The sequence below is a fragment of the Barbatula barbatula genome, assembly GCF_947034865.1.
Source record: "Barbatula barbatula genome assembly, chromosome: 21".
In the NCBI taxonomy this organism is placed as follows: Eukaryota; Metazoa; Chordata; class Actinopteri; order Cypriniformes; family Nemacheilidae; genus Barbatula; species Barbatula barbatula.
In genome coordinates this window covers 9,835,698-9,858,819 of record NC_136784.1, presented here as the reverse complement: position 1 = coordinate 9,858,819, position 23,122 = coordinate 9,835,698, and the positions used below count along the sequence as shown (strand labels likewise).

General features: G+C 37.9%; 1 protein-coding gene across 3 annotated transcripts in view; it reads right to left on the bottom strand.

Annotated features, from left to right (window-relative positions):
* Window positions 1–23,122, bottom strand: part of col16a1 (collagen, type XVI, alpha 1) — a 58,610-nt gene that overhangs the window by 10,477 nt on the left and 25,011 nt on the right. For 2 of the 3 annotated variants that reach the window (XM_079484874.1, XM_079484875.1), the window contains 34 exons: window positions 22,919–22,954; window positions 21,783–21,827; window positions 21,620–21,658; window positions 21,272–21,334; window positions 20,532–20,576; window positions 20,270–20,365; window positions 19,756–19,791; window positions 19,408–19,452; window positions 19,090–19,125; window positions 18,826–18,948; window positions 17,015–17,050; window positions 15,729–15,764; window positions 15,598–15,651; window positions 14,480–14,611; window positions 14,338–14,373; window positions 14,158–14,265; window positions 13,768–13,890; window positions 12,996–13,049; window positions 12,866–12,907; window positions 12,694–12,729; window positions 11,923–11,976; window positions 11,763–11,831; window positions 11,145–11,198; window positions 10,618–10,644; window positions 8,094–8,150; window positions 7,863–7,904; window positions 7,594–7,665; window positions 6,436–6,489; window positions 4,356–4,391; window positions 3,798–3,914; window positions 3,590–3,631; window positions 3,024–3,101; window positions 1,772–1,816; window positions 1,120–1,164 (listed from right to left, as the gene is read on the bottom strand). In XM_079484874.1, coding sequence (XP_079341000.1) covers window positions 1,120–1,164; window positions 1,772–1,816; window positions 3,024–3,101; window positions 3,590–3,631; window positions 3,798–3,914; window positions 4,356–4,391; window positions 6,436–6,489; window positions 7,594–7,665; window positions 7,863–7,904; window positions 8,094–8,150; window positions 10,618–10,644; window positions 11,145–11,198; window positions 11,763–11,831; window positions 11,923–11,976; window positions 12,694–12,729; window positions 12,866–12,907; window positions 12,996–13,049; window positions 13,768–13,890; window positions 14,158–14,265; window positions 14,338–14,373; window positions 14,480–14,611; window positions 15,598–15,651; window positions 15,729–15,764; window positions 17,015–17,050; window positions 18,826–18,948; window positions 19,090–19,125; window positions 19,408–19,452; window positions 19,756–19,791; window positions 20,270–20,365; window positions 20,532–20,576; window positions 21,272–21,334; window positions 21,620–21,658; window positions 21,783–21,827; window positions 22,919–22,954 — 2,013 coding nt within the window. The remainder of the gene's footprint in view (window positions 1–1,119; window positions 1,165–1,771; window positions 1,817–3,023; window positions 3,102–3,589; window positions 3,632–3,797; window positions 3,915–4,355; window positions 4,392–6,435; window positions 6,490–7,593; window positions 7,666–7,862; window positions 7,905–8,093; window positions 8,151–10,617; window positions 10,645–11,144; window positions 11,199–11,762; window positions 11,832–11,922; window positions 11,977–12,693; window positions 12,730–12,865; window positions 12,908–12,995; window positions 13,050–13,767; window positions 13,891–14,157; window positions 14,266–14,337; window positions 14,374–14,479; window positions 14,612–15,597; window positions 15,652–15,728; window positions 15,765–17,014; window positions 17,051–18,825; window positions 18,949–19,089; window positions 19,126–19,407; window positions 19,453–19,755; window positions 19,792–20,269; window positions 20,366–20,531; window positions 20,577–21,271; window positions 21,335–21,619; window positions 21,659–21,782; window positions 21,828–22,918; window positions 22,955–23,122) is intronic. The other variant, XM_079484876.1, reaches the window with a different exon arrangement.

The following is a 23,122-nucleotide window of genomic DNA, read 5'->3' as shown; positions in this document are numbered from 1 at the left end:
AGTTTCATTATACGAAACATGGATATATTATATTTACAAAGCATTTACACAGTTTACCATGCTTGCATTGCAAAGCCATTAAAATAATCATTATTGATGTAATGAGTCATACAGCTATAATAGTCCTTGATGTTTTTTAATGTGATAAGGACTTTAGCTTCTTAAACTACTCGAAGAGTGTCATAATTTCTTGATAGAAAAGTTAAAATTAGATTTTTGTAAATGCGATATTCACATTTCAAGAAGTGATGTGATATCCAGCATTTTAAATATCCTCCTTTAAAGGGATAGTCCACCCTAAAATGACAATTCTTTGTCTCTTGTCGTTTCAAAACATTTGTGACTTTCATTCTTGTGCAGAACACGAGAGAAGATATTTTAAAGAATGTTTGTAATCGAAAAACGGCGGTACCCATTCACCCATGGACACACTCTTCAAAATATCTTCTTTGTGTTCTGCAAAAGAACGAAAGTCATGCAGGTTTGAAATGACAAGAGGGTGTAAAATGATTTGCTTTTTGGGGTGAAATATCCCCTTTAAATACTAATTTAGCAAGAACAAGGCGCAAATGTCCCAGCATTGGTTGGCTTTTTAAGCAATAACCACCTATTATTCTGAATCTTGCTGACTGCACAGTTTGCACAACAGTTATATATCATTCTATTACAAGATCAATTCCACAGAAAATGTCTACTTGGAAAACATCAGCCTGCTGTAAATCATTATTTTCTGTGCTAACAGGAAAAGAAAAAACGTGAAAGAAAAAAAATCAACATTGCTGATTTTGTTGTTTCAAAGTGATTCAATTGATGCAAATTAAAGAGTCAGATAAAGCTCACAAAGCATAAACCTGCTCCGCATTAAAATAAAATCCATTCTGGCTCAATCTCAATTCATGCCGTTCACGGCGGTGGAAAATAACCTGTCAGCCTGGCATACGCAATGGCCTCACTCATGAGGCTGTGGAGAGGTAATTGAACAAGCGCCATAACAGTATAGTTTTACTTCTTTGACACTGCATTCATTACAGAGCATGAGAAAAAATGGGATGATGTCCTGGGGTAATTAAACATCTCCCTTGTGTGTTTGTTTGAGGTGATTGTTGCGTTGGGACTTACAGTCAAGCCAGAAGGTCCTGGAGGCCCGGGGAACCCAATATTGCCCTATAGAGAAGAGGTGATAAGATAACAACAATTGAATATGTTTAAATGCATGTGCCTTAACCCTATAAACTAAAAGAAATAACTTAGATTTTTGAGCGAAGAATCCCTTTAAATAAGAATGGAAGTTTATCTGTTAAAGCGGTACCTAATCTGCTAAACAAGGATTGGTCAGTAAGGTTTTTAGGTGAGTTTCTTTTTAAATCAGTTATAGTCCAGCAGATTTATAGATCACGTTCTTCAGTTCAGAGCCACACCTGTAGGGGGCTCCCTAACTTCACAGCAAAGAGAAATTAGCTGTTTTTTCCTTCTCTGTCTTTCCTAATTAAAAACACTGAACCTAAAGCAAAACAGATCACACAAACAAACATCGCATTCTGGGACAAAATGCTAATGACTAAATCAAGTCATGCAGAACAGTCCACCATATGCTGCACTTCCAAAGCTCAGCATTGCTTTGTATCTATATGATGTCAACTGTGCTTTGAAAGCCATCTGAGGTCACTCAGATAAAGACAAGGCTTCTAAGAGAGGGCAAAAGTGGGAATCCTGCCATTAACTGCCTCTTGGGAGAAATCTGGAATTTAACAGCCAAAGCACACAAACTTACCGGGTTTCCAAGAAGACCAGGAGGACCTCGCTCACCTCTGGGGCCCTGCAGCAAAAGTAGACAAAACACATGAGCAGTGGTATGTGGATATATATTTTTTACTTTCGTTTATATTGCGAGAGTGGCAGATGCATTTGCATTCTGACTTGCACCTCATTTGCAAAAGCTGAATTTGTGAAGGTATGAAACAAAAGGCCCATGCAATCATCATTACAAACAAACAGCTTAATCAAAGGAGTGATTTGGTAGTCCTCAGGGGTCTTGTGGGATGAATTGTTTACTCATAAGCACTTTGTCTGACTTATTTCTATGTATTAGAAGAAATATAATACATCAGCAAGCTACCCGGAAAATGCTCAGCCAAGTACAAGATTTATCGAGAGACACAACAATAGATCTGTCATATATCCGACATGATGTCATGCATAAGAATAGTTTTGCTCTTTTCCAACACCTTGTGAGCTGTCTACCTAGACAGCATTGTAAACGCACTGTGCTACTGATACAAAGGTTGTCTCAATGGTAGAATTGGAACAATGTGTTTTCTCACGATGTGTTTTCTTTGCAGTCAAAGCAATCCCAGAATGCACTGCAGCAAGCTTTTTGGAAAAGTTAATGCAAGATGGTGGCAGCTGATTAAAAGTTGTGTGTGCCCTATATATGTATATACTGTATATATACAGTATATATATATATATATATATATAAATTACTTTGCTTAGTCAATGATTGAAAGTCGCTTTGTCCCAGAATAAATGTAAAAAGCACAACGTTTTTAATAAAGAAAGCTAAAGTAAGGGAGCTGGACCTTATCATTATTATATCAATATAAAAATTCCTCAATGGCAAATAAATGTCAAAAATACGATTCTGGCTTAATACACTAGATCTGTGAAATAAACCGAATGCATCTATTAAAGACAACCGTGAGGCTTTCTTAATTTTTCCTTCTTGACAAAAAGATTAAGAACTGTCTTAAGAACTTTTTTCTTAACTTAGAATTAAAGAAAAATATGGCGGTTCAGAAAGAACCTTCTTAAGAATGTTTTGTGAATTCGGCCCCAGGTGTGGTGTGGAGAGTTGCTGCCTATGTAAGATATTTTAAATCGATCACTTATGAAGTTCCATGCTATCCGATATAATACTGCCTTTTATGAGTAGAAGACAAGGCAGCAGTCACTATTGCTTATTTACTATCTATTCAAAATAAAAAGCTACTACAGATCTCTCTACATTGAAATATCTCTCTTACCGGCTCCCCTTTGATCCCTGGTGTTCCTGCGATACCTGGCATCCCTGGTGCGCCAATGCACTGACCACTGTTAGTCGTCTAAAAAGAATGAGAAATGTGTTGTATTAAAATCACGCAAATCTTGCACAGTTTGAATAGATGTGCAAATAAGGAATCTAATATGTGGGAGAAGTTTTGCTTTCTTTAAACTCAAAGGTTGCTCTTTAATAACACAGAGTCAATAGAGATGTTAGTTTTGTTTACTTTAAAAATATATATTTCAATCAAAATGAATGTGGATAGCATAGGTCAGATCATTGCAGCTTTGAAATGCTTTATATTAAAATCTCTGACTATTGTGGCCAGATATTTCTGCAAATCTAAGTGCAAGGTGAGATATCTTCTGCAACAGAGACATGTGTGAGATTGCTGGTCTGTTACTTGGAATAAAAAGTCTGAGGTTCGGGAAACTTCAGTTAAAGTCTCTGCTCTCCACTGTATCCCACCGCTGTCTATGAGAATCTCATTTGTGACATGATTTTCCGATGGGGGTGTATAGTATGAATCGGATCGCTCCATAAACTTACAGGCCCACGTGGTGTTTCCTCTCTCTGCAGCTGCTCTAGACACTGTAAAAGTCACCACAGTTTTACAAATCCGCGTGCATTCAGCACACCCCTGTATGTTTGAATAGACACTGTATCTTTTAAACAATATCCCAATCATATTCACAAACAGTGACAGACACTTTGTCTATTGAAAACCAAATACGTCATCATCATCCATGCATCTCACCCGCTCGCATCCTTCTAAGGGCACAGCACCAGGCTTGCCCTGATCTCCCTTCTCGCCTTTAGCTCCAGACATTCCAGGCACACCTGGTAGACCCTTCGTGCAATCTCCACACCCCTCCTACGGTGAACCATACACATGTCAGAAACACACATGTGTACACACACTGCATGAAGCACATTAACAATACAGTTAAAACATCTGCATGCAAAACTGTTCTACAGTAAACAGCATATTGCATTGACAAGCAATGCGATACAGTACGTTTCATTACAGCTACCATAGCTTAACTATGGTATTCCTTGTAAAACCATAGTAACCACAAAAATAAATATAGTTTTACTACAGTAACTGTTCATGTATGGGTGCTGCCGTATTAGTACAATAGTTCATTATAATCCCGGGATCTCCTGTTATTTACACTGAAATCAATGTGCATCTCTACACACATCACAGAAGCAGCTGTTTCTTTGCACATGCAAACTAATAAGCATCACAGAGAGTGAAACCAAATATCTTTAGTGGATATACATAAGCCTGTAGATAAGAAAGTTGGCTTACCGGTGAGGCCGCGTCTTGGGGCAGAGCAATAATAGACTGTGAGATGAAGGAGATAGAAACACGAGTCAGATATGATGACCATGCTGCTTTAGCAGTTTTTATCAGAAGTTTAGGAAAAAGTAACTATAGACGGTTTCAAAGCAACAACATAAACGTTACTGCGCATGCACGCTTCTGTGGTCCAAACTAACTTCTGGTACACATCTGCAAAGAATAGAGTCCCTGTAGATTATTACTGATAACAAGCAAAAGAAATAAGAAGTCAATTAATAAGTAGTACATTAGCTAGAAAGTTAAAAGTATAGCCAGTTTTATTTCGGGTTACAAGTAGAAGAACCGTTACTTGGCTAAACTTCCAATGCGATACATTTACACGACCCGTTCAACAATTTTATATTAAATTAAATTAATAGACAATAATATTCAACAATTGGTTTATTTAATGCAATTATTATAAAATCAAGTATTAATATAAATACAAATATATACAGGTATAATATAAATAGTTGAATTATTAGCGCGTGCCTCCGATGAAACCGTCTATAGTGAAAATGCAATAAAATGCCCTTGACTTTTTTGTAAGCATTGCTTATGAATGTACAAAAAAGCCATGACAAATATCCATGATTGTATTACATCATTAATAAAAAAAATCCCATTATTTTAAAAGGGGAACTATTTTCTATAAAATGATTCCAAAAACTCAGCGCTCGGGGAATATATTAACATGACAAATGATTTCTGCGTACAGTGTTTCGAATCATGCTGCCATTTATTAAGTTGTCAGCTCAAAACAATTTACCGACTAATTGCATCTATAATGCAAAGGAAAATGTCCTAATTATAGTTACAATATACTATTTGTCACTTACAGCTTGGACAAGAGGCTAAGTTGCTATAAAGCTCTATTTTGAAAAAACGCCAGTTTTGGAGCACAGAATACTTTCAGAAGAAAAAACACACACACGTTGGTCTATTAAAACGTCCAATAGCTCGACATCCCACCCACGTCACGCCTCACAATGATATGAATTGTGAAGTATGTAACGAAACCACTCCAATTTAATATTTCAATTACACGTTGCCCATCTCTAGAACAGAGGACTTTATTTCCCTAACCAGAGTTGAATCTGAGAGAGCTCGGCTGAAGATGAGTGGCCCTAAGATACTCTTAAAGGTTGTGTGAGTGTTGGCTGGGCAGATATTGAAGTACTTCATCAACATCATCTCCTCTGGAAAACTTTGGGTTCTCCACAGCTCGGTAAAGAGCTGCCATTGCCAAATGGTTTCATTGTGGGACCTCTCATAGGGAGAGAACTACTAGTAGTATACTTACAGTTTTAATCCAAATTATAATGTCTTTTTTAATATGTGAACCAATTTTAGTTTTTAAAATAAGTATTTTATATTTATTTACCTATTTAGTGTTTGACGTTTAGGACAGATATTAATGCATATACATTTGCGAGGTCGGTTTTTTAGGAGTCTGGCCAAAGAGTTAAACGGTTGACATGTCTCAGATGCGGATTATCTGATTGTGCTCTGGAAGAACTTGGTGGTCGAGATCTGTTGACAGAAGTGTAGCATTGCTGCGCCGGACTGAAGTCCAGCCAAGTTTCCGCTGGAGGCTGGAGGCTGGAAGCCCGGCTCTGACTCCAGCCAGCTGAGAAAATATGAGTGCAGAGAGGTAGAGCTCTTAATGCAGAAATTCTGCATCTCTGTGCCGCAAATCACTCACGGTAATGGCTAGCCTCACCATAACTCAATACAATGGCCCTGTTTACCATTACACAAAGCTTTGGAGACTGTGAGTTAACATTGAAAGGATAATGGGACCGTTGGTGCCCATAATGGATACAATGCAACAGAAGTGACTCACAAATGCTTACTGGCACTTTCTGTATTCTTTTGGTTCATTGCTATTGTGCTCAAGAATCAGAGCTCTGTGTCTCTGCCCAACAGATGAAAGATAATCCAGCCTGCTACCCTTCTAAAACAGAAGTCGACCAACAAGGCTCCTCTGCTTTCTGTTTGGATATTAAAGCTATCGCACTCCACTACCTCCTGTCTGATTACTCACTGCTTGGGAGGGTGGACCCGGTTGCCCTGGTTGGCCATCTTTGCCAGGTATACCCTGTAAGAAGGAACTGAGGTTGAATTGGTTTAGCCTTTGGCCACAATCTGGACACTTCCTTCTCCTGCGGGGCAAAGGGAAAGTAGCCAAAGCCCTGGACCTTCTCCTGGTTTGTGTTCCAGCTCGGAGTAGACATTTACATTTTGCTTGCCTTTCTCTGCCTACTTTTTAAATCAGTTGGTCTGAGGCTTGGGAAATCAACACAATACCAGGTTAAAGACCACTCAGTGCTCACGGTGAGATTCTACAGAAAAAGGTTTTGGTTTACTTGCTAAGAATTGTGTGTAATTTCTACGCCAATACGGTCACCAAATGGAAGAACGGGCATTTTTATACTTCTAGGTCTAGGACTACTCCCCCTGGTCTGTCATGGTTCAGCCAGACAGAGAGACCAGGCAAAACTCACAACATGAGGGAAATTATTTATTTATATTATATACTTAATGCTTAAACATTAATTATGAACTATTTCTAAAATAATACAAATGAAAATGAACATGCATTTAATACCTCACAGTGAGCTCTGTATGGTTTTTAAACAGAGAAAGCAGCATGATCCCAAACCACAAATTAATTAAGCTATTTATTAAGATTACATTACATTATTATTTTTATTTAAAATTTTAAATATACATTAAGACTTACATTATATAGATATTACATTAAAATATATTTACATTAACGTTTTAGAAAGCACAGCCATTCAAAAAGCACAACCCGCTGCACTAAGTTCCCAGAAGCCCATTTAGAGCGTGCAATTTTTTTACATTTACAAACTACATTAGAGTGTGTCTTTAACATGCTTTATTACGCCAATGTTACTACGATTAAAGATGGCATTACATTTAATTAACATTTAGAATAAATGACATTTTAACTATTTATTTGCTACATTCAAATGTATTACTACTGAAAATTTTACTTTTAAAGAAAACCTTTTTGGTGCATTTAAATAAGCAGCAGCTTTAGCCGAAGCCCCTGGTTACCCATGCAGGCAACCCAAAACAGAAGCCCCACAAAGAGTGCGAGAGAGCAAACAGAGAGCGGAGGGGTCACCCGGATGCCAATGCATGGCATATGAGTTCCCATCTGTTTCATACTCACCTGTGGACCTGTGACTCCATTGAAGCCCTGAGGCCCTGGAAGACCTGGAGGTCCCGGTGGACCAGGGGGACCCTGAAACAAATTAAAGGTGTGGTTGAATGCTTTTTCATGCATTGACTGACTTCTTTACACTGGTAAACGTGTTGGCATCCTATGCTTAACATGGTCAACTTGTCAAAAAACAAGTTGGACTAATGACGTAGTACTTCTGTGCTCGATATGACAAGAAGGTTTCAAGGACAGACACAGGGAGTTCAACTTTAACATACCTGAGGACCAGGTTGCCTCAGGCTTTCACCACCTGGGACACCCTGAAGGATAAGAACAATCAAACTCTGTACTTTTTTATACATATTTAAAACGATATCTTTATACAGTATGTACTATCATGCAATTCACTGTAAATTATTTTATATAAATTAGCATGTGAGTCTAGATCCGAATGTATGTGTAAGGGTGTGTGTGTCCCTTATTTAAAAGCAATAAAAACTTTAGCTCACAGGCCCGCCAGTTCCAGGGAGCATGTATTGCAGACATTTACACTCTCCTGGTTCACCCTATGACACAGAAAAAAACTTTGGTTATGATACAGTGATATCTAACAACATTTTAGTTTACCTCAGCCGTTTGGAATTTCTTCTAAGGTCCTGTAAGTGGTTTTAAGAATGTTAATTCTGCAATCTCTTGGGTTTTTGGTGATTGTTAGGGAATTGCCGGGTGTTTGATGAATGGCCCGATTAATGACAATTATTTAAATATATAGCTGCCGGAATATATAAGTTAATTTACAATTTAAACGTATGTGTTTAGGTTCAATGATCACTTTTCTTTAATTCTTTAAACCACTAACAATATTTCTCCCAAATTTGAAATACAAATATTGTTTCTATTTGCATTTATTTTAAAACTGGAGAAAATAAAAAAAGATGCTGCAAAGAAATTCACTATATTAAGCATTTTAACATTAATATTTGTACATTGTATTTTTTATATGATAACTTATATGATTTGTATCTCAGTTTTCAAAAGCCTTGACTGCTATCAGTTTTTCACATTGCTGTTGAATGTCTTTGTCACTCCTGAGGTTTGCTTTTGTTGAAATTCAACAGACGCTGGACTGGAATGGCCACAGTACATCTAGTAATGATGATTTAATGAAACATTTGGAATGGTCTCTTAATTTTTACCGCGTCTGTAAATAATACAATATAATGATGTTAATGTGAATAACCTGCAGCAACCCTGCACACATTTAAGCAGTTTCTTGAGTCTCAGCAGTGTTTTTATCACAGAGGAAATAATCTTTCATGCTAAACAAATAATCGTATTAAATTCTTTTAGACCGATCCAAGTTATTATTAAAATCACAAGCACTGTGAAAGTTTCACAACACTAAACTAGAATTGATCGTCTTTCTGGATAAAAGAGTCTGCTTAATAGAAATGTATAATCACCACAATCAACAAAGTGTACCCAAACAGGGAAACATTGTACAACATCATTTGTTTTCTCTTTCTAACCAGTTGAATCTACCACCAGTCCTTAAGAGCTCATAATTTACACAAAGATCAGGTCCATCGTTCAATATAAATCAATGGCATGTTTTCTCTCATTTTACCACCCCTACAGCCCACCCACCTTGCCTTATTATTAATGATGTACAACACTAAATACTAAACATTACGTCAGAATTACAAAAGACCCTGGCACTTGGCAGGAACGACAGATAACTTCATCACACTTATGAGAAATATGCATCATTTAATATTAGCTGTCACTTTCCTCTATGTTTAGACAAATTAGTCTGGGAGACAACAAAGGACATTAAAGAGTGAGGGCTCTTCTTCTGCTTTTGAGGGCTCTCTTCCTTAATTCGCCTTACTCTCACTTTCTTTCTCTTTGATACTGTGTGATGGCAGATTACAGATGACAGCTGTAATATTCACCAATTAATAGCCCTCTTTCAGCCTGAGGGTATTTTTAACTTTTCCAGCAATGTCAAACTCTTTTGTCAGACCTCTTTCGAGATGGTAAACGTATCGAATTAAATGATTTGGGTTTCAATTCGGGTGTCCACAGTCCACTTTATGATGCAGTTAAATGTCTTTTGAAGGAAGCACTAAAAAAGGGTCCTATAAGCCTAATTATTCCTATTGTGCCAAGTTCTCTATTTTTATGTCTTTTATAATCAGAAAAACCTATCATGAACAGGACCGTTTTTGTTTAAAATAAATATTTTTTTAGCCCTGTCAAACTCTTCTAGAGGTGAGAATGTTTAGGGCTGTCAAACGATTTATCGCGATTATTCACATCCAGAATGAAGGTTTGTGTCTAAATAAAAAGAAAGAATAACAATATATGTCTGTGCACTGTGCATATTCATTTTGTATTTATAAACACATACATGCATATATTTAAGAAAAATATAGAATTTAAATAAAACGAATAAATGTTTATATATTAATAATTGTAATTATTTGGTAATAAAAAACATCGAAATATTATATGTATGTGTTTATGAATACAAAATTAATATGCATAGTAGATAGAAATATATTATGTGCAAACTTTTACTCTGGATGTGATTAATAGTTTAATTTTCTTTAACTGTTCTTGCATCTTCGTGATTCAATTAAGGTTCTTTTACAAATTATGAGGAAGCAACCAAGTTATTGACCCTTAATTGTACAGCTTACTACATGAAAATCTATATTTTTCTATATTTCTGAACAAAAATACAAAATTGCCTCTAAAAAAAAAATCTGATATTATAACTCAATACTGAGCATCAACATCGAACGCTTAGGGAGCCAAACATTCACTTTCTGCACTTTTTTTAAATAAATAACAACCTGTTCTCTATTCCCAACCCTGGGCTTCTTATAACCTAGGTTGTCTCTCCAGGCTGGGCATGTTACTGTCTGTACAGCCGGTCCCTCTAAACATGACTCTTCAAATCACACGCTCTTAGTGCTTTGAAGGACCTCTAAATCGCCTTCCCAGCTCACTGATTCAAACACTTACCTTGTCACCCTTAGGCCCACTGGATCCCTGAAAGACACACACACAAAAGCTCAGTTAGACAGTGTTATTGAGTAGAAGTCTCCAGGGCCGGTGAGATGAGCGTGAATCAGGGACAGAAGCAGCGACAGATGACGTGATGAAAGCAGACAATGTGTTGCTGTTAGGGATTCAGGCAGAGTCAGAGACGGCCCGGGTCTGTCTCTGGATTCCCTCCTTGGGCGTCCGGTGACAAAGCCCAAGGTAATTAACATCTGACGCATAGACAACAGACGACGCTGCCCTTGCTTTTTTAATGAGACCAGCTTTGACAAGACAACAAGCCCTCGCTGCTGTCTATGAAGCTTCCATGAGTTCATTTGATGCCATCTCCAGATGCGAACGAACTGCGATCAAGAACGGATGATGCGGTCGCGCAAAGCTGATAATGAAAGAGCGTGTGCCAAGAAAAAGCAGAGAGGTAGGGATAGAAGAAAAATGGAGGAATTATCGATATAGACTCTTTAATACTAGATCTTTAGTGTACTTACAGGTAAACCATCCTGTCCTGGAATTCCGGGAGCTCCTGCCATACCATCTCTGCCCTATGACACAGAAGACATACTTGTAAATCACATACAGTATCAAGAAACAAAAATAAAACTATTAAATAAGAATTCTGCCTAGGTTTTGTGTCACCAAGTCTGATCTGTTAATTTAGGTTGAAACGGACATGCAAAGTATATATTGGAATCATAAAGTACAAATACTCTTACTTTACTGTTTTTACACTGATGCGAGTCATGTGAACATAACTGCAGGTGAATGAGTTTAATAGTCTTATAGTAGGGGTTTTATCTTGTAGTGACTGTTTGAGAACAGTATTGTTAAAGATAGATTCCAGATGGGAAATTTTCTTTGGTCAATACATTCGAAATATACTTCAGGTCGAAGTATAATATTAGCATGTTTTGCACATTTTTAATTTGTGTGTGTTTGTGCTGTCATTGGTTGTGTTTCTAAAAAATGTAACTGAAAAGAATCATTTGAAATTGTTAAAATAATAAACAATAACTTATTGAATAATTTGTAAACCTGACAGGAATCATAAGATTTTAGGCTCTGTAATACATCTTTACTGTTGGGTATCTAACAACACCAGCGCTTACCGGAGGTCCCACTGCTCCTATGCCCGGTGGCCCCTGTGGCCCTGGTGGTCCTATTTCTCCATTTGGACCCTATGGATTTAAAGGAATACATGAATACAGAACTGAGGGAAGATCTGATGTCTGTTATAGCCTAATAATCACTGTGTGATTGTAAACTTACCTTCTGCCCTGCGGGTCCCACTGGCCCTGCTGGTCCCTGTTGCCCTTCAGGACCCTGTGGGAGACATTTAGGGTTACCAACTGTGAATCATATCAGAGATGACATGAACCACAAATCTTTTACAAGCAATTTTCTACTGTACCTCCAAATTCTCATAACAAGCCCTGAAGACTCGGTATATACGAAATACAACCAATAAACAAAACACACCAAAAACAATAAAGTGGCAGTTGTCATTTCTTTTAAAGGTTTATTTTAAAGGGTTAGTTTCTTTAAAATGAAAATTCTGTCATCAATTACTTACTAGTTGTCCCAAACCTGTATATTTTGTATTGTTCACTAGAAAGACCCTTTCTTAAATTCCTCCATATTTCCTTTTATGGTCAACACATCAAAAAATACATAATAATGTTTCCTATTATGGTGGTCAATGGTGCCCCAGAACTGTCAGTTGCTAACATCCTTCCAAATATCTTTCTCTGTGTTCAACCAAACAAAGTTTAGGACTGTAAATAATGACAGAATTATCATTTTTGGTGAACTGTCCCTTTAAATAAATAATGCGTTCCATAAAGATTTAACTGTGTAGAAGGTCTACACAGGGCTGTTTGTTATTATCATAACTCAAATGAATCAGATCAGCCTTTAGGAGACATTTATGCAAAATTACAGATTATTCAAAGGCTTCACAAACCTTTCCTTGAGCTTCTCATTTGCATAACTAAATTGTTCTACATGAAAAACAAGAATTAGACAATTCTGCACACTTACAGGAGCTCCGGGAAAGCCTCTAGGTCCCTGCTCGCCCTGCATGAGAATGTCAGAAAGTTACAAAGAGCTGGTGCATTCAAAGAATGCCTCAAATATAAATTGAACTAAAGGCAACAGGTTTGAATCTTATAAACTAAGATGATAACGCCGGATTGCTGTAGAAGTTCATTACCTGCTGTCCAGTAAGGCCAATACCTGTAGGCCCGGCATCACCCTAATGAAAAAAACACACTAATAAGCCTATAGTTACAAAAGTCACAGTCACTCTTATCAGTCAGGCACACAAATGTTCTATACTTTACCTGACTACCTTTCAGTCCCGGAGGTCCCTGGATACCTGTCGGGCCAGGTTTACCCTACGGAATACAGATAAAGGAGGACACATTTAATTTAGCATTTCACAACAGGTACTGTTTTTTAACCATCAAACATGCTGCCATGCTGAGTCGAGTCAGATTCGTTTAAATATGGCTGCCGTCGGTTTGATCCTTTCGCTCGTTTAGAATTCACGGTTCACTTATGGCCTGCTGTTTCTTATTTGACAGGCCTGACAATGTTAATATGTAACCGCATTGCAGTGTAAAGGAAAACATTAAAAGTAAGTTAAAAACATTAGATGCACAAGATGGCGCCGGTGAGCTTTGGCGGCGCTAGGGTCGGCAGACTTATTTCCGGTCATATAACACTATTCAATTCAATTCAGTTTTATTTATGTAGCGCTTCTCACAATGTTCTATTGTTTCAAAGCAGCTTTACAGGAAGACAGACAAAAACAAACAAACAACACTATCCAGATGTTTTGGCTTTACGAATTTCTAAGCAACGTAAAGAGGATCTGTCATATCGCTGATATATTACTTTCTTCTTTTTTTATCTAAAAAACACCCATATTTTCCCTCCAACAATCCACCTTTTCCCATACAGTGTTATACGACCGGAAATAAGTCCGCCGAGCTTTGCGTCCCAAAAGCTCACCGGCGCCATCTTGTGCAACTAGCGAATAATAACAATGATGCTTACTATTATAATATAACTATGATTTTAACTATTAATTTGCAAAGAAATAAAACTCACCTGTTTCCCATCTCTACCCTGTCCTGGCAAACCTGGTTCTCCTCTCTCTCCCTTGGGTCCTGATAGGCCAACCACATTGCCGTGTCCTTCAGGGAATGATGGACAGCTGTCACACGCATCTCCCTGGTGACACACACAGTAGCATAAACAGAGGAGGGATGGCTCAGATTATAAATCACATGGGAGCTGAAATCCAGTTCAAACAGATGGTTCAGAACGATTATCTGGAGAGATATTTTTGTCTGTGCATGAGTTTTGTAATGCTTTTTTCCCAAGGTGTAATCTAATAAATCAACATGATGAATTATTATTTGAATATGCTTTGATGATGAGCAATTCTTTGCACGTGATTAATATGCATCCATATGATCGACGATACGCAACGCTGACCTTTTCTCCTTTCACTCCATCAAGGCCGTTTCTCCCTGGTTCTCCTTGAGGTCCAAGGCCTCCAGGTGTCCCAGCAACACCTGGGTCCCCTTGTAAACCCTGATTGCCCTACAGGTAAAAAAAAAGTTATGTGATGCTCAAAAAAAGTCATTTTTGTTCTTCCAAAATAAGAAATCTTACCTTCTCTCCTCTGAACCCCTGTAGACCTGGAGGTCCCTGTTGAGACACCATATGTCAAAGTGAGTTTTTGGCTCCTCAAATATACACATACTCATATAGAACACATCTGCGAAATATACCGCCATAATGGTGTCAGACGTACCTGTTTGCCCTCGACTCCGTCTCCAGGTGGCCCTGGGGGGCCTGGAGGGCCACGTTCCCCTGTCAGCTTTATCGTAGATGGGCCACTTCCCAACTCAGAGGCAGTGGTATCACACACGCCACACGATTCCCCCTTACATAAAGACGTTTAGTATTTTAGTATTCGTCCACTGACTGTCTTTAAAAAGTGTAAAACAAAAGTTTTGAAACAAAGATTGTTTTGAAATAATGAAATATTCAGAATCATACACCCTCTTCTATTCATCCTTTACAATGACCCTGAAAATATAGCAATACACTTTACATATACAGTAAATATAAACGTATAACAATAAATAATATGCCACTACACCTATTTAGACAAAGTTACCTGAAGCAAAGAATAGTTGATTTAGCTGTTCAGTCAGATATTCAGCCAATTCTTGAGCATAATACGATTTTTGCATTAGATTATAACCAGATGTGGGTGTGACATGAAACATTATCCTTAATCTGCTTTTTTCTGCAGTAGCACGGCTCACAAGTGGATCTCATTATCAAACATCACATTTCTCTGATAGGCTGTGATAGAGACGGGTTAATGTACATTATGAACAGACAAATGGACCTTTTTCACGTTTCCTGATTTCTCAGCAGTGGAATTCGGTTGGGTAAACTTCTATAGCGGTCAATGGGAGACTACAACATTTGTTGCATTCTCATTTGCCCAAATAGCAAAAGAAAAACTCAACAATAGTGTTTTTACCACTTTCAACAAAATGGATCAAGAGAGAAGAGAGAATGATGTCAAATATTTAAGACGATATATAAGAAACACCCTCGCATTAGCGTTAACTACTTTTTTGTGATTTGATGCAAAGGTAAAGTAATACAAAGTACAGTGGTATAAACGTACATACATAAAAAAAGAATATGTAAAAAAACTTTGGAGGATTTACGATGCTGATGACCGTTGAACGTGTCATCACAGTCTTGTGAAAAAGGTCCATAGCTTGTCGCTGAAAACCTGTCCCATTGCGTCTGACTGGAGATGGCATTGATCTCTCATCGAGGGAAATCTGTGTCTCTTATAATGAAGATAACATGCAGAGTAAGAAACTTTAAGGTCAGCTTAATCACCTTGGCTCCTTTAATCCCGTCTTTACCACTCGGACCTCTTGGACCAGGCTTTCCCTAAAAACACGGTCAGATTCAAGTTACAAAACATAAAATATTGCCCCAGACTAATGATAAAACAAATGCTTACTTACAGTTTTGCCCTCGTTTCCTTTACTGCCCGTAATGCCCTATAACCAAAGACAGTCACTTTATATCAGATGTGCTTGTTTAACAAGAAACGCTGTTGATTTTATTTCAAAATTTACTGACAGGGTTCCACTGCTATGAATAGATTACAAAATGTCCCTTCAAGTACCACCATGGATCAAATACTTCGATACGCACTGCTGCTCCAAAGGTGTTTGGTTACCTAAGCCACACTTTTGTATGAATTTCATTTAATTCAAGTTCACGCAGGTGTCCTTGCAACGTAAGCACAGGTGCAGTTTAAATATGGCTATAACTCTAACAACCATCTTGACAAGCAGTGAAACGTGGCGGACAACATGCTTGTGCTATAATAGTTTAAAGAAATGCCACATGGATTTTTTTTCTAAAGCAATCATAATGTCAACAACCACCGAGCCAGAAATATGGCAAAATGAACAAGAGAAGCTTCCCTCTTTTAGTTTTTAGTTTAATACTATATATACAAACCACACTCATTTATATTTATGCATTTGACAGATGTTTTTAACCAAACTTAATTTAAAGTGCATGCAAGTTTTACATTTGATGTATCTACTGGGAGTTGAACCCATTGAACTTCTGTTAGCATCATACTCTACCGAATTTAGTTGTTTATTTTAATATTAATGTCAACCATTAATTTCACTAGCATTTTAGTCTTTGACATTGCATTTGCTCTGACAGTATTAAAAATATCAAGGTCACATTTTCACGGAATGTACTTTACATCATGTAGGATGATTTTATGTAGAAAACAGTAAACACAAAAAATGACTTAAAGTGCCAGTTCACCCAAAAATGAAAATGATGATCGTTTTAAACCTGTATGACCTTTTTCTTCTTCTGCAGAACACAAAAGAAGATATTTTGAACAATGTTGGTAACGGAACAGCAACCATTCACTTCGATACAAAATAAGTGAATGGGTGCCTACGCTGTTGTGTTACCAACATTCTTCAAAATATCTTCTTTTGTGTTCTGCAGAAGAAAAAAGGTCATACAGGTTTAAAATAAAAAGAGGGTAAGTAAAGTGTAACAGAATTTTCATTTTTGGGTGAACTATCCCTATAAGCTGGGTTTTCACAGACAGGACCACATTTAAAACAACTGCAGTACTTGGCAAAGTACCATAGAATAAAAACTGTTGAGCTACATTAACACATTATGATAACACTAACTATGATGTGCCTCTCATCACCATGCAAAGGTTATGCAACAGGGTGCAGTAAGATGCAGAGAAAACACACACCTTTTCGCCTGCTTTGCCATCCAGTCCTGCAGGACCCTATAAAGAATAAGCAGATAAAAATAACAGCATCAGTCTCTCTAATCATGACACTAATGTCATCCCGGCTAACTGCAACTGCCCCTCTGAAAATGTCCTGCGTTTACACCATCTCATTCTCCTTCCTACGCTCTCCGTTTCAGTCCCTTAACTAGATATGAGGAATAGATTGTGACAGTATTGGAAATCTTTTTAGAGAAATGCGAACAAACGTATTGTGGCACCGCATAGAATCCTCTTAGTCTGAATTTATCCATCTCACTCTCTGCAACTTAGAGAAGAACTTTTAATGGGCTAAAAAGACGGAAAGGTCTGTACTTTAGTCAATGAGAAAAATCTGACACTGCTAACAGAGGGAAATGACCTATTCTGTAAGGTATAAAAAAGCTGTGTGAATTTCATGGGTGATGGGAGAGAACCGAGGTCTCTAAAGCTATAATGAAGCGTGATAGAATATCTGTTCTCTGTAAAAGGGTAGCAGAATAGGGACAGCATTACTCATTCAATACAACAACAGCAGGCGGAGAGGAGTTCGCTGATCGTTGGCTTGTTTCATCAAGCTTGGCATAAATATGGCGCGTCCACTGGGGTGAACAGCTCCGTCAGCGGCTTCTTTTCGCAATGATAAAGTGTCTACCATGCTGGAAAAGCACTAAAAGGACATTTTAAAATTGGGTGTTAAAAGAAGTTCCAGGACGTAACCCAATGCTGCGTTGACACCAGATGCGAAAAAAGTGTTAAGCGCAAGTGATTTACATGTTAAGTCAATACTAAGACGCGATAGACATTCTGCGACGCGTTTTGCACGAATGAGGCGGCGCGAATAACACGATTTGTGCGAATGATGCTGCATGAATAAAAAATGGGGTTTGACTTGCGTAACACATGATTTTTGCCGCCTCATTCGTGCGAAACTCGTCACCGAATGTCTAGCGAGTCTTTGCATTTTCTCGGATATTCACGCCGCATTAACCAATCACAAGCTTGCTGTCGTTGTTACGTGATTCTGACATAGCGAGCTGAGAACAGTAGAGGACCGAATCATCTTCGCTGTTTGTGGATACCCGTAGCTGTACGATAAATCTTCTTACTTTTATCGAAACAGGAATAAAAAGGATCTTGCTTGGAACAAAGTGAGTGAGGAGGTCGGACAATCTGGTAAATCTCAACAAAATCCATGTCAGCCTTTTCGCAACGTGACTGGAGCCGCCTGGCAGAAGACCCTCCCATGACGCGAATTCGTGTCTGTTGTGACGTGAATTTCATTCGCGAATGAAGCGAATTTTACGCATGAATGAAGCAAAGAAACGAAACAATTTCAAGCGTCCAACTACGCCCGAATAGCACGATTTACAGTGCATGGTGTTTGCCCAGTAAGGCTTTTGCTCAGGCAGGCAGCAAACATCCCGTTTAGTCGTTTGTAGTGTAAACATAAAATAATTCTTGTACTGTACATAACATTTTGCACTGCGATGACTAAAGCTGTGTTAAAACTTTTGCGATTTCAGCATTTGAAGAAATAGTTCACCCAAAAATGTTAATTCTGTCATCATTTACTCCCCCTCATGTCATTTCAAACCTGTGTGACTTTTTTTTCATCTGCAGAACACAAAAGAAGATATTTTGAGTTTTCAGTTACCAGCAATTTTCAAAATATCTTGTTGTTCTGTAGAAGAAACAAAAATATACAGGTAAAGTACATGACTACAGACTTCATTTTTGGGTGAACTATCCCTTTAACAGCGTGTGCCTAATATTTCCCATAAAATACTTACAGGTGGACCCTGATCTCCCTTGCCCGGGATCCCTGGTTCTCCTTTAGGCCCCGGTTTGCCCTGAAGGGCTACCATGTTGCTAGAATCTACAGAGACCACTGGACACACTTCGCATGGTTCTCCCTTAAAAAAGAAAGCCAAATAAATTAAATTCCAGTAATGACACCACAAACCGTCAATAAAATACATTCGATACCATTGAGCCTTCACAGGAGAGACAATTTGTTTTGTCAAATCTGAAATTCGGCCGTTGCTTTAGCTTACCTTCTCGCCTTTAGGTGCCCAGGGACCTCTTGGACCCTGTGAACAAAACAAACACGTTATTGGGTATGCATGAAGATTACCACTGCAAAACCTCATTGAGTTCCAAATGCAAATGATGTGCTGATAGCCGCAGTGGTAATAAAAGTAATTATAGCCTTGATGATAGAAAATACATTTTGTACCTTACAGCGCAAGAAACATCGGGATAACGTTAAAAAAATATAGGATAATCAGGTTCTTCAGTCTTATCAATTCAGCACATGCCTTCATTCGACATTGACATTTCTCTTAAGGTCAAATGAGAAAAGATGCACTTACTGGTTCTCCCGGATTTCCATCTTTACCAGGTGTTCCAGAATCCCCCTAGACATGCAGGAAATGTGATTATTATACAAAACACTTCAAGATACACAACATGACAGCTAATGCTAAGCATAAAATAGATGCATTTCCTTCATCCGAACAAGCGATTCTGAATAACGTTAACATGGCCATTAGTGTGGTAATATTACAAACCATTCCCTTCATGGATTTCTCAAGTCAGCTTGTTAGCAAGAACCGTGCTGTTGAAACAGCTTTAGTGATGTGACCGCTCATGACTGATCATTTGTCATGGCATCTAATTTAGCAATTAAAAATGGAGAACGTATGTAATAATAAACTTACTTTGTCCCCTTTAAATCCGGAAGGTCCTTCAGGACCCTGTGATAAATGTCAAAGGAGAAAGTCAACAGACACGAAGCATTGGAACTGTGTTTAGGATGTAAATTGCACACTACGCAAAGTATCTACACTGTTTACAGAAATAGAAAAAGTAATAAAAGAAAAACTAATATAGTCGTACAAGTACTATTGATATAAAACAGAAAAAGTAATATTCTGTATATTCTCTAACAAACAAGAGTAGATAAGGATGCAACAGTTTGTTCTGGCACTTGCAGAATAAGATCCAAATTTGAACATAACAAAAAATCAGTTTTTGTTAAATACATAGACAATGTGTCTAACTTTATGTTAAAAACAGTACACTGTACAACAGTCCTGAGAATACATCCCAACTGTTAAAACTCAAAAAGATATTAAAATCACAGCGTAAAGCCCTAAAACTATGCGGAAACATGAATAAAGATATATTTATTTATGATTCTTTATGATTGTAAATGATAAATGACGTTCTCACAGGTAACCCTGGTTTGCCAACTCCAGATAGTCCAGGAGGCCCTGGTGGACCTGGTTCCCCTGCAAGCCCCTCTGGTCCAACTGGACCCGAAACACCCTGAGAAATCATCACCACATTGGAACTATCAGAAGTATTATACATGATGATATCACAAAACTCATTCAGAGTTATTATATGGTTAACTATAAATACAATTCAATGAAATGTAATATCCCCAGAATACCTGTCCCCAGTGCAGTAAAAGAGGATCAGTTAGCTTTACCTTTTGTCCTTTAGGGCCGACCACACAAACAGGATTAGCTCGACCCTGTAACAGCCAAAGCCAATAAAGGATCATTAGCTTGAGTTCATTCAAAGGCTGCTGGCATTAGGACTATCACAGATACAAAAAAAACCTACAGCGAGAATTAAACCAGTCAGTTCACCAGTGACTCGAGGCTTAGACAGATAAACAGTTTTAAAGCAAATTCCAGATATGCATTTTCCAGCTAAAGCATATTCTTCATCGCCTTAGCATGGTTTGTATGTCGAATAGAAAAGATTAGGCTTAACGCGATCCCACTATCCATTTAAAAGAATCAATGAAGCTGCATTGATTTGTGAGTCTTCGGTGGCTTATGTAATCTATCCAGCATTAAGAAGACTTAACACCTAAAAAGATATCTATTGAGAAGAAAAAGCAGCACACACTTTTGGGTAAGAGGCACCATGCGATGCCTTTCGCAGCAGGGCGCTCTGAATACACGGAGACGCTTTGAATAACGGAACAAGAACGAGACACTTGCATCCACTTAAAATTTTAATATGTGCAAAGAGACATTGTGCATGTGCTAGATTATGCAGCCTTTAACATTTGTATGAATACACTCATGCAGTGAGACGGTGAGATGTATTAACATTACTTTGAACTCTGAAAGTGACTTGGAGGCATATTCATATACAACTTAAATGAAGCGGGCTGAAATATCAACATCTACACGATTCACAGTAAATGCACCTTACATCTTTGCCTGGACGTCCAGTCGCACCCGGAGCTCCGACTTCTCCTTTCTGGCCATTGTCCCCCTGACGATGGAGAAAATAACAGAGAAACAAAGAGAAATTAGCAGGATGCTAAACACAAAATATATAATCTAAACACATTAAATAGGTAATTTATTAAATATATAATAAGTGGTGGAAATGGGCAAGAATCACTATGGGAAATAGTTTATATATTTAGACTGTTTTTAAGTATGAAATTTGAAAAATTCGAGGCAATGAGATTGATAAAAGATGCAAATCCTTAAAAAACTCAACCTAATTTCCAGCCCTCTAATAATTGTGACCAATGGTGTTAACTTCCTTTACCTTCACCCCTATAGCTTCCCCCCAATTGGCGGGCAGACCCTGCCAAGAGAAGAGTGGGTGAATCAATAGCCAGAAAGCGTATCAAGATATCCCCTTGCTTTAGGTAAGTCTACTGAACAAAAATGTGATCGATTCGAACTCTCTCCATGGCACAAACACTTACCGATTCGCCTTTCTCTCCTTTCTGCCCCTTAGAGCCCTCCGAGCACTAAACATAGAGATACAGCATGTCACCCAAGTTAAATCACATATAAAGTGGTCCAATGTCTGAGGCCATATTAAAAGTCACTGTAATTTACAGCAGTACTATTGAACATTTGCGCACGGCTATCCCATGTGGTTGATAAGCGCAATTGTCTGTTACCAGTTTTGTAAATAATGTCGCAGTATAACTGTCGCAGTATGGGCAATGCATGTGAATTTGTTCTAATGCACGTGAATCAGCTAAGATGATGGATCTGGCGAATAGAGAAATGCAGTTTTGAAAACCATATCGCTCTCCACTCTTCCGCAGGCAGGGGATGGACGGGGCTCTGTGTACCGACCCAAACACACAACCTACAGAGTGTGGTTATAGAATTCATCCGGTTAAGAGTTGCTCTTAATAATTTTTGAGACATTATTTTATGGTCGAAAAAACTATAAAGTGTTCCTTTAAACCTAAATTAAAAGAAATAATTTAGGGGTTTTTTCCCGTTCCTTGAATTTGATAGTGGCGCAAATTGAAGAGCTCTATCATTGCATACAATACCAATAGGTTTTATTTACATAATTTATTTGCAGTAATATGTAATGCATTACAATGGTTTGCTACTTGCAAGCAAGTTCATAAAGGGACATAAAACCTAGTTGTCTTAAAGGAATACTTCAAAATGAAAATTCTGTCAATATCCACACGCCCTCTTGTCATTTCAAACCTGTATGACTTTCTTTCTTCTGCAGAACACAAAAGAAGATATTTTGAAGAATGTTGGTGACACATGGTTGTTGGTTACCAACAATCTTATTGTGTGTTTTGAAGAAGAAAGAAAATCACACAGGTTAAAAATGAAAACAGAGTACGTATATGATGACAGAATTTACATTTTGAAGGTGAAGTATTTATTTAAAGTCAAGGGAGAAATATTAATCAGATTACAAAACTTGTAAATAAAAGCATTTTCACTAGGTCTCATAGTTTGGACCCCACTGTAAAGCGTGCAGTGAACAAAACAAGACTGTTCATTCATAACTTTAATGACCAACGATACTTAATGCCAGAAACTGCACTTTTTTCTTTCAAAAGTCGCATCCACTTACCCGTCCAGGAACACCAGCATCAGTGCAGTCCAAACCCTGCAGAGTCAAACAATTCAAAAAGCTAATGTGGACATTTTAGGGAACACTAAACCACAAAATAAATCAACATCCCAAACTCTGATGTCAAGGAACAGAGATTACACGCTTTTAAATGTCACCTGTCAGCCTCCTTCCTGGAAACTTCCTAATATTGTTCATATGAAT